General features: G+C 38.2%; 1 protein-coding gene across 1 annotated transcript; it reads right to left on the reverse strand.

Moving 5' to 3' along the window:
- Positions 1-115: 115 nt before the first annotated feature.
- On the reverse strand, positions 116-11360 carry LOC110442725. The gene is made up of 2 exons (XM_021486468.1): positions 11319-11360; positions 116-1405 (listed from the first exon to the last, which is right to left on the reverse strand). The coding sequence occupies exon 2, from the start codon at positions 1368-1370 to the stop codon at positions 237-239; it is 1134 nt and encodes a 377-aa protein (XP_021342143.1). The 5' UTR covers positions 1371-1405; positions 11319-11360; the 3' UTR covers positions 116-236.
- Between the last annotated feature and the right edge of the window lie 2008 nt (positions 11361-13368).

Here is a 13368-nt window from a genome sequence, read left to right on the forward strand (position 1 = left end):
TCACTGTTAAGATGTCCGTCATTTTTATGCAGACCAAAGGATCAAACTAACTTGTGTTGTGGTGAACATTTTTATTGATATTCTTAATATAGTAATATTCATTAATACATTTTGTCTTCCAATGGTTTTTGTATGATATTACTTAACATTATATTGATTTATATTGATATGACACTGACTTGAACAAGGGAAACAGTTGATTTCTTCAACAGATTTTGTCACTGTCAAACATTGGGTCACTGATAAGTATTGTTGCATTGTGCCACCAGATGTGGTGCTTTCTTTGTGCCCTTGGTGTTGATCTTTGGTAGGTTAAGTTTGGGCAGTCTGTGCCTGGTGACTTTCTCCGGGACCAGCTTTGTGTAGGGAGGCGCTACCACTGCCAGGGGAATGTCAAAGTAGAAACACCTATTCACTACCTCTCCAGTTTCGTAGCTTTTGATATCTGGTACATTATTTGGCCTCTGGTTTTCTTGTGTCTGTTTTTCTCCACTTGGTGGATTTGGAATATTTTCTGCTTTGGAAACTTCGCCTTTCTTTATGTCTGGTATCTTACTATCATTGGTAGCCTTGGTTGCTTTCGTGGTAAAATATCTCCCCGGAGATACCTTTGGGTCCACCTTGATGGCCAATAGGCGCAGTGTGGTAACTGAGGGGACCTTCCTGGCCTTATTCCTGACCCGCCTGATAGGTATAGGGTCAATGGTGATTCTCCTCACGTTTGCAGGACTCTTGTGGTAAGCTTTGGTTTCCATCAAGATGATTTCTGCTTGGAGCAGGGCCATTTGGTTTCTAAGGAGTGACTCCTTCTCACAGATCCGACCATACTGCTCCTTCAGAAACATATACTGTACCTTCATCTCATTCTCAGCTGTCATGGTCCGACATTTAGGACGATTTCTCAAGCAAAAGTCTGAAATACTTGTCTTATGATCTGATCGACTCCCGAGAAAACTTTTGTTTGCATAACTGATGCCGGGCCTTCCACCAACATTACTGTTCACATTTTCTATCCAATTGCCATTTCCACTGTTGTCAGCTTTCGTATTAGCCCTACAATTCGTGCCAGTATCTGACCATTCATCTACAGAGTCTGTTCCCCTGCTACAACGAATGTCTATCTGAATCCCAGTACAGATGTTGGAGCTAGCATTAGGCCGTATTTCAGATATCTCATCAGTACTGTCTGGTCGACCTCTCGACTCCAACTTCCTCCCTGGCCCTGGTTGAGCCCCACCTCCGCAATAAGCTGTTCGTTTAAACAGTATCCTCTGGTTGTCTGGAAGGGCATCAGGCAGTTTAAATGGTCTGTCATTGCCTTGTTGGGGTTGGGTGTCCTGGCGGCAGGAACAAATGTCACTTTTTTTCATAACAAAATAAATGTGTTCATGAAGTGTCTTTACATCTGAAATTGGAGCAAAATCTTAAGTTAGTTTAACTTCTTGACAATTATAAAACTATGATAAACATAATTCAAATACATAGGGACTTTGAAAAAAAGTACCAGGTAATTTGGACAAAATAAAAAATGCACATAAAGACAATGACAAACAAAACAACAGCAAAACACAAGTGCCCAGGGATGATTAACAACGACAGTGTTTGATCAGACAATGACATGTTTATACTAGGACAACTAAACAACAGCAAAACACAAGTGCCCAGGGATGATTAACAATGACAGTGTTTGATCAGACAATGACATGTTTATACTAGGACAAATAAACAACAGCATGGTATAATCAGACAAAGACCAGTTAAACATTACACAGACAACTAAACAACAACAGTGTATAATCAGACAAAGACCAGTTAAACATTACACAGACAACTAAACAACAACAAAGTATAATCAGACAACGACCAGTTAAATATTACACGGACAACTAAACAACAACAGTGTATAATCAGACAAATACCAGTTAAACATTACACAGACAACTAAACAACAACAGTGTATAATCAAACAACGACCAGTTAAACAATACATGGCCAATTAAACAACAACATTGTATAATCAGACAACGACAAGTTAAACATTACACGGACAACTAAACAACAACAAAGTATAATCAGCCAACGACCAGTTAAATATTACACGGACAACTAAACAACAACCGTGTATAATCAGACAACGACCAGTTAAACAATACATGGCCAACTAAACAACACCAAAGTTTAATCAGCCAACGACCAATTAAACAATACACGGACAACTAAACAACAACAGTGTATAATCAAACAACGACCAGTTAAACAATACATGGCCAACTAAACAACACCAAAGTTTAATCAGCCAACGACCAATTAAACAATACACGGACAACTAAACAACAGCATTGTATAATCAGACAACGACAAGTTGAACAATACATGGCCAATTAAACAACAACAGTGTATAATCAGACAACGTCCAGTTAAACATTACACGGACAACTAAACAACAACAAAGTATAATCAGACCACGACCAGTTAAATATTACACGGACAACTAAACAACAACCGTGTATAATCAGACAACGACCAGTTAAACACTACACGACCAACTAAACAACAGCATTGTATAATCAGACAACGACAAGTTGAACAATACATGGCCAATTAAACAACAACAATGTATAATCAGACAAAGACCAGTTAAACAATACATGGCCAACTAAACAACAACAGTGTATAATCAGACGACGACCAGTTAAACAATACACGGCCAATTAAACAACAACAGTGTATAATCAGACAACGTCCAGTTAAACATTACACGGACAACTAAACAACAACAGTGTATAATCAGACAAGGACCAGTTAAACATTACACAGACAACTAAACAACAACAGTGTATAATCAAACAACGACCAGTTAAACAATACATGGCCAATTAAACAACAACAATATATAATCAGACAACGACCAGTTAAACACTACACGACCAACTAAACAACAGCATTGTATAATCAGACAACGACAAGTTAAACAATACACAGACAACTAAACAACAACAATGTATAATCAGACAACGACAAGTTAAACACTACACGGCCAACTAAACAACAGCATTGTATAATCAGACAACGACAAGTTAAACAATACACAGACAACTAAACAACAACAATGTATAATCAGACGACGACAAGTTAAACAATACACAGACAACTAAACAACAACAATGTATAATCAGACGACGACCAGTTAAACAATACATGGACAATTAAACGACAACAATGTATAATCAGACGACGACCAGTTAAACAATACATGGACAATTAAACAACGACAATGTATAATCAGACGACGACCAGTTAAACAATACATGGACAATTAAACAACAACAATGTATAATCAGACGACGACCAGTTAAACAATACATGGACAATTAAACAACAACAATGTATAATCAGACGACGACAAGTTAAACAATACACAGACAACTAAACAACAACAATGTATAATCAGACAACGACCAGTTAAACGATACACAGACAACTAAACAACAACAATGTATAATCAGACGACGACCAGTTAAACAATACATGGACAATTAAACGACAACAATGTATAATCAGACGACGACCAGTTAAACAATACACTGCCAATTAAACAACAACAGTGTATAATCAGACAAAGACCAGTTAAACAATACACGGACAACTAAACAACACCAATGTATAATCAGACAAAGACCAGTTAAACAATACATGGACAATTAAACGACAACAATGTATAATCAGACGACGACCAGTTAAACAATACACTGCCAATTAAACAACAACAGTGTATAATCAGATAACGACCAGTTAAACACTACACGGACAACTAAACAACAACAATGTATAATCAGACGACGACCAGTTAAACAATACACGGACAAATAAACAACAACAGTGTATAATCAGACAACGACAAGTTAGACACTACACGGCCAACTAAACAACAGCATTGTATAATCAGACAACGACAAGTTAAACAAGACATGGCCAATTAAAAAACAACAATGTATAATAAGACAACGACAAGTTAAACAATACATGGCCAATTAAGCAACAACAATGTATAATCAGACAACGACAAGTTAAACCATACATGGCCAATTAAACAACAACAATGTATAATCAGACAACGATCAGTTAAACAATACATGGACAATTAAACAACGACAATGTATAATCAGACGACGACCAGTTAAACAATACATGGACAATTAAACGACAACAATGTATAATCAGACGACGACCAGTTAAACAATACATGGACAATTAAACGACAACAATGTATAATCAGACGACGACCAGTTAAACAATACACGGACAACTCACCAACAACAATGTATAATCAGACAACGACCAGTTAAACGATACACAGACAACTAAACAACAACAATGTATAATCTACACGGACAACTAAACAACAACAATGTATAATCAGACAACGATCAGTTAAACAATACATGGACAATTAAACAACGACAATGTATAATCAGACGACGACCAGTTAAACAATACACTGCCAATTAAACAACAACAGTGTATAATCAGACAAAGACCAGTTAAACAATACATGGCCAACTAAACAACAACAAAGTTTAATCAGACAACGACCAATTAAACAATACACGGACAACGAAACAACAACAATGTATAATCAGACAACGACAAGTTAAACCATACATGGCCAATTAAACAACAACAATGTATAATCAGACAATGACAAGTTAAACAATACATGGCCAATTAAACAACAACTGTGTATAATCAGACAACGACCAGTTAAATATTACACAGACAACTAAACAATGACAGTGTATAATCGGACAATGACCAGTAAAACAATACACGGACAACTAAACAACACCATTGTATAATCAGACAACGACCAGTTAAACGATACACAGAAAACTAAACAACAACAATGTATAATCAGACAACGATCAGTTAAACAATACATGGACAATTAAACAACAACAGTGTATAATCAGACAACGCCCAGTTAAATATTACACAGACAACTAAACAATGACAGTGTATAATCAGACAATGACCTACATGGACAATTAAACAACAACAATGTATAATCAGACCACGACCAGTTAAACAATACACGGCCAATTAAACAACAACAATGTATAATCAGGCAACGACAAGTTAAACAATACATGGCCAATTGAACAACAACAATGTATAATCAGACAACGACAAGTTAAACATTACATGGCCAATTAAACAACAACAATGAATAATCAGACAACGACAAGTTAAACAATACACGGCCAACTAAACAACAGCATGGTATAATCAGACAACGACAAGTTAAACACTACATGGCCAATTAAACAACAACAATGTATAATCAGACAACGATCAGTTAAACAATACATGGACAATTAAACAACAACAGTGTATAATCAGACAACGACAAAGTTAAACAATACACGGCCAATTAAACAACAACAATGTATAATCAGGCAACGACAAGTTAAACAATACATGGCCAATTGAACAACAACAATGTATAATCAGACAACGACAAGTTAAGCAATACATGGCCAATTAAACAACAACAATGTATAATCAGGCAACGACAAGTTAAACAATACATGGCCAATTGAACAACAACAATGTATAATCAGACAACGACAAGTTAAGCAATACATGGCCAATTAAACAACAACAATGTATAATCAGGCAACGACAAGTTAAACAATACATGGCCAATTAAGCAACAACAATGTATAATCAGACAACGACAAGTTAAGCAATACATGGCCAATTAAACAACAACAATGTATAATCAGACAACGATCAGTTAAACAATACATGGACAATTAAACAACAACAATGTATAATCAGACGCCGACCAGTTAAACAATACACGGACACCTAACCAACAACAATGTATAATCAGACAACGACCAGTTAAACACTACACGACCAACTAAACAACAGCATTGTATAATCAGACAACGACAAGTTAAACAAGACATGGCCAATTAAAAAACAACAATGTATAATAAGACAACGACAAGTTAAACAATACATGGCCAATTAAAAAACAACAGTGTATAATCAGATAACGACCAGTTAAACAATACACAGACAACTAAACAACAGCAATGTATAATCAGACAACGACAAGTTAAACACTACACGGCCAACTAAACAACAGCATTGTATAATCAGACAACGACAAGTTAAACAATACACAGACAACTAAACAACAGCAATGTATAATCAGACAACGACAAGTTAAACATTACACGGACAAATACATGGCCAATTAAACAACAACAGTGTATAATCAGACAAAGACCAGTTAAACAATACATGGCCAACTAAACAACAACAAAGTTTAATCAGACAACGACCAATTAAACAATACACGGACAACGAAACAACAACAATGTATAATCAGACAACGACCAATTAAACAATACATGGAGAATTAAACAACAACAATGTATAATCAGACGACGACCAGTTAAACAATACATGGACAATTAAACAACGACAATGTATAATCAGACGACGACCAGTTAAACAATACACTGCCAATTAAACAACAACAGTGTATAATCAGATAACGACCAGTTAAACAATACACAGACAACTAAACAACAACAGTGTATAATCAGACAACGACCAGTTAAATATTACACAGACAACTAAACAATGACAGTGTATAATCAGACAATGACCAGTAAAACAATACACGGACAACTAAACAACAGCATTGTATAATCAGACAACGACCAGTTAAACGAAACACAGACAACTAAACAACAACAATGTATAATCAGACAAAGACCAGTTAAACAATACACGGACAACTAAACAACAGCATGGTATAATCAGACAACGACAAGTTAAACACTACACAGACAACTAAACAACAACAATGTATAATCAGACAAAGACCAGGTAAACAATACACGGACAACCAAACAACAGCATGGTATAATCAGACAACGACCAGTTAAACGATACACGGACAACTAAACAACAACAGTGTATAATCAGACAACGACAAGTTAAACATTACACGGACAACTAAACAACAACAATGTATAATCAGACAAAGACCAGTTAAACAATACACGGCCAACTAAACAATGACAGTGTATAATCAGACAATGACCAGTAAAACAATACACGGCCAACTAAACAACAGCATGGTATAATCAGACAACGACCAGTTAAACAATACACGGACAACTAAACAACAACAGTGTATAATCAGATAACGACCAGTTAAACAATACACAGACAACTAAACAACAACAATGTATAATCAGACAACGACAAGTTAAACACTACATGGCCAATTAAACAACAACAATGTATAATCAGACAACGACCAGTTAAACAATACACAGACAACTAAACAACAACAATGTATAATCAGACAACGACCAGTTAAACACTACACGGCCAACGAAACAACAGCATTGTATAATCAGACAACGACCAGTTAAACAATACACGGCCAACTAAACAATGACAGTGTATAATCAGACAATGACCAGTAAAACAATACACGGACAACTAAACAACAGCATTTTATAATCAGACAACGACCAGTTAAACGATACACGGACAACTAAACAACAACAGTGTATAATCAGATAACGACCAGTTAAACACTACACGGACAACTAAACAACAACAATGTATAATCAGACAACGACCAGTTAAATATTACACGGACAACTGAACAACAACAATGTATTACCAGACAACTTGACAATAGCAATACACGGACAACTGAACAACAACAAAGATAACTGATACAGAGACAACGACCAACTCAACTGATACAGAGACAACGGCCAACTAAACTGATACAGAGACAACGGCCAACTAAACTGATACAGAGACAACGGTCAACTAAACTGATAAAGAGACAACGGCCAACTAAACTGATACAGAGACAACGGCCAACTAAACTGATACAGAGACAACGGCCAACTAAACTGATACAGAGACAACGGCCAACTTAACTGATACAGATACAACGGTCAACTAAACTGATACAGAGACAACGGCCAACTAAATTGATACGGAGACAACGGCCAACTAAACTGATACAGAGACAACGACCAACTAAACTGATACAGAGACAATGGCCAACTATGCTGATACAGAGACAACGGCCAACTAAACTGATACAGAGACAACGGCCAACTAAACTGATACAGAGACAACGGCCAACTAAACTGATATAGAGACAAAGGCCAACTAAACTGAAACAGAGACAAAGGCCAACTTTACAAGAATACACGGACAGCGACCAACTTCCTATCATTTCACAATAAAATAACGACTGAGTAACAAAACACACTCAGAAACGGCCGTGTAAACAGCAATACACAATCAGGAAAAGGCCGTGTAAACAGCAATACACACTCAGAAACGGCCGGGTAAACAGCAATACACAATCAGAAAAACTGCCGTGTAAACAGCAATACACAACCAGGAAACGGCCGTGTTAACAGCAATACACAATCAGAAACGGTCGTGTAAACAGCAATACACAATCAGGAAACGCCCGTCACAATCAGGAAACGGCCGTGTAAACAGCAATACACAATCAGAAACGGCCGTGTAAACAGCAATACACAATCAGAAAAACTGCCGTGTAAACAGCAATACACAATCAGGAAACGGCCGTGTTAACAGCAATACACAATCAGGAAAAGGCCATGTAAACAGCAATACACAATCAGGAAACGGCCGTGTAAACAGCAATACACAATCAGGAAACGCCCGTCACAATCAGGAAACGGCCGTGTAAACAGCAATACACAATCAGGAAACGGCCGTGTAAACAGCAATACACAATCAGGAAACGGCCATGTTAACAGCAATACACAATCAGGAAACGGCCATGTAAACAGCAATACACAATCAGGAAACGGCCGTTAAACAGCATTACACAATCAGGAAACGGCCGTGTAAACAGCAATACACAATCACAAACGGCCGTGTAAACAGCAATACACACTCAGAAACGGCCGTGTAACCAGCAATACACAATCAGATACGGCCGGGTGCACAGCAATACACAATCAGGAAACGACCGTGTAAACAGTAATACACACTCAGGAAATGGCCGTGTTAACAGCAATACACAATCAGACCCGGCCGTGTAAACAGCAATACACAATCACAAACGGCCGTGTAAACAGCAATACACAATCAGAAACGGCCGTGTTAACAGCAATACACAATCAGAAAACGGCCGTGTAAGCAGCAATACACACTCAGAAACGGCCGTGTAAACAGCAATACACAATCAGATACGGCCGTGTGCACAGCAATACACAATCAGGAAACGACCGTGTAAACAGTAATACACACTCAGGAAATGGCCGTGTTAACAGCAATACACAATCAGGAAACGGCCGTGTAAAAAGTAATACACAATCAGGAAACGGCCGTGTAAACAGTAATACACAATCAGGAAACGGCCGTGTAAACAGCAATACACAATCAGAAACGGCCATGTAAACAGCAATACACAATCAGAAAAACTGCCGTGTGCACATCAATACACAATCAGAAAACGGCCGTGTAAACATCAATACACAATCAGAAAAACTGTCGTGTAAACAGCAATACACAATCAGAAAACGGCCGTGTAAACATCAATACACAATCAGAAAAACTGTCGTGTAAACAGCAATACACAATCAGAAAACGGCCGTGTAAACATCAATACACAATCAGAAAAACTGTCGTGTAAACAGCAATACACAATCAGAAAACGGCCGTGTAAACATCAATACACAATCAGAAAAACTGTCGTGTAAACAGCAATACACAATCAGGAAACGGCCGTGTTAACAGCAATACACAATCAGAAACGGCCATGTAAACAGCAATACACAATCAGAAAAACTGTCGTGTAAACCGCAATACACAATCAGAAAACGGCCATGTTAACAGCAATACACAATCAGGAAACGGCCGTGTAAACAGTAATACACAATCAGGAAACGCCCGTGTAAACAGCAATACACAATCAGAAACGGCCGTGTAAACAGTAATACACAATCAGGAAACGCCCGTGTAAACAGCAATACACAATCAGAAACGCCCGTGTAAACAGCAATACACACTCAGGAAACGATCGGCTAAAGAGCTCTATACATGTACACATTACGAATAACTATAGTACACAAAAAAAAAAACTTTCCCAAACAACGACTAACAGGACGATACAAATACAGAACGACAAACTAAATAGCAACGACGATGCTACAACAATACACAGATAACGACCAACTACAATACCAATACGGACAACGACCAACTACAATACCAATACAGACAACGACCAACTACAATACCAATACAGACAACGACCAACTACAATATCAATACGGACAACGACCAACTACAATACAAATACAGACAACGACCAACTACAATACACGGACAACGACCAACTACAATACCAATACAGACAACGACCAACTACAATACCAATACAGACAACGACCAACTACATTACACGGATAACGACCAACTACAATACCAATACGGACAACGACCAACTACAATACCAAAACAGACAACGACCAACTACAATACCAAAACAGACAACGACCAACTACAACACCAATACAGACAACGGCCAACTACAACACCAATACAGACAACGGCCAACTACAATACCAATACAGACAACGGCCAACTACAACACCAATACAGACAACGACCAACTACAACACCAATACAGACAAAGGACAACTACAACACAAATACAGACAACGACCAACTACAATACAAATACAGACAACGACCAACTACAATACCAATACAGAACGACAAACTAAACAGCAACGACAATGCTACAACAATACACAGATAACGACCAACTACAATACCAATACAGCAATACGATCGACCTAGTCCAGTACCACCATTGCTTCCTCCCTCCCTTTTAAAGTCTTCGCCCCAAAAAACATCACTATTTATAACTCGAGTGCCGGTATCCCCTTGTAAAGCACTGACCTTGTACTTCAAACAAGGGTTGGCCACAGGCACCAAATGTAACAGGGAAAAGAGAAATGCAACGACAAGACCGGGATTCGCGGAACCGGGACCCTCCGAACTCTAGACGGACGCTCTACCAATTGAGCTACCTGGTCGCCGACGTTCGACCCAGTCCAGTCGATAGCTCAATTTGAAGAGCGTCCGTCTAGAGTTCGGAGGGTTCCTGGTTCGAACATTGGTCAGGCCGTGCATTTTACATTCCTATTACACACGTTTTAAACAATGACCGACTAAATGAAAACAATCAACAGAGACGACAAAATACTCACCAACTGTCTGCCCCGGTAAAATGAGCTTTTGTTTCCAAGGACTGCGTCACAATGCTGAATTATCATGACGTCATACTTTTTTTTCTTAAACATGAGGGCACGCTTTATACAACGGATGTGAAGCTGACTCGAAAACTGCGTATGATAGAGCGGATGTGACTCAGTAAAGACTGCGAATCATAGAGCGGATGCGACTCAATAAAGACTGCGTATCATAGAGCGAATGTGACTCAGTAAAGACTGCTAATCATAAAGCGGATGTGACTCAGTAAAGACTGCGAATCTTAGAGCAGATATGACTAACTGAAGTCTGTGTATGATAGAGCGGATGTGACTTGCTGAGGACTACGTATGATAAATCGGATTTGACTAACTAGTGGCTGCGTATGGTAAAGCGGATGTGACTAACTAGATGATACGTACGATATAGAGCGGATGTGACTAACCTGAAGGTTGTAAACGATTATGCGGATGTGACTTACTGAAGACTGTGTATAATTGAGCGGATGTGACTAAGTGAAGACTGTGTATAATTCAGAGAATGTGACTTACTTAAGACTGTGTATGATTGAGCGGATGTGACTTACTGAAGACTGTGTATAATTGAGAGGATGTGACTTACTGAATACTGTGTATAATTGAGAAAATATGACTTACTGAATGCTGTGTATAATTGAGAGGCTGTGACTTACTGAAGACTGTAAACTTGAGCGGATGTGACTAAGTGAAGACTTCGTATGATAGAGCGGATGCGACTCACTGAGGACTACGTATTATAAATCAGATTTGACTAACTAGTGGCTGCGTATGGTAAAGCGGATGTGACTAACTAGATGCTACGTAAGATATAGAGCGGATGTGACTAACCTGAAGGTTGTAAACGATTGAGCGGATGTGACTTACTGAAGACTGTGTATAATTGAGAGGATGTGACTTACTGAAGACTGTGTATGATAGAGCGGATGTGACTTACTGAAGACTGTGTTTAATTGAGCGGATGTGACTTACTGAAGACTGTGTATAATTGAGCGGATGTGACTTACTGAAGACTGTTTAATTGAGAGGATGTGACTTACTGAAGACTGTGTATGATAGAGCGGATGTGACTTACTGAAGACTGTGTATAATTGAGAGGATGTGACTTACTGAATACTGTGTATAATTGAGAAAATATGACTTACTGAATGCTGTGTATAATTGAGAGGCTGTGACTTACTGAAGACTGTAAACTTGAGCGGATGTGACTAAGTGAAGACTTCGTATGATATAGCGGATGCGACTCACTGAGGACTACGTATTATAAATCAGATTTGACTACCTAGTGGCTGCGTATGGTAAAGCGGATGTGACTAACTAGATGCTACGTACGATATAGAGCGGATGTGACTAACCTGAAGGTTGTAAACGATTGAGCGGATGTGACTTACTGAAGACTGTGTTTAATTGAGCGGATGTGACTTACTGAAGACTGTGTATAATTGAGCGGATTTGACTTACTGAAGACTGTGTATAATTGAGGGGATATGACTTACTGAAGAATGTTTATGATAGAGCGGATGTGACTTACTGAAGACTGTGTATAATTGAGAGGATATGACTTACTGAAGACTGTGTATGATAGAGCGGATGTGACTTACTGAAGACTGTGTATAATTGAGAGGATATGACTTACTGAAGACTGTGTATGATAGAGCGGATGTGACTTACTGAAGACTGTGTTTAATTGAGCGGATGTGACTTACTGAAGACTGTGTATAATTGAGAGGATATGACTTACTGAAGACTGTGTATGATAGAGCGGATGTGACTTACTGAAGACTGTGTTTAATTGAGCGGATGTGACTTACTGAAGACTGTGTATAATTGAGAGGATGTGACTAAGTGAAGGCTGCGTATGATAGAGCGGATGTGACTTGAATGATGTGTATAATATTGAGTGATGTTGATTTGAATGGCCCGTATAATACATTAGGTAAGTATAACATAAAGGGCTGCGAAAAAATTGTGGATATGATTTTAAGGCTGTGACATTATAGCGGATGTGAGATGG

Source organism: Mizuhopecten yessoensis, unplaced genomic scaffold (genome assembly GCF_002113885.1).
Source record: "Mizuhopecten yessoensis strain PY_sf001 unplaced genomic scaffold, ASM211388v2 scaffold716293, whole genome shotgun sequence".
Taxonomy (NCBI): Eukaryota; Metazoa; Mollusca; class Bivalvia; order Pectinida; family Pectinidae; genus Mizuhopecten; species Mizuhopecten yessoensis.

Excerpts from the sequence above, each read along its gene's own strand:
- LOC110442725 (XM_021486468.1), bottom strand. The coding sequence starts at position 1,370 with ATGAAAAAAAGTGACATTTGTTCCTGCCGCCAGGACACCCAACCCCAA.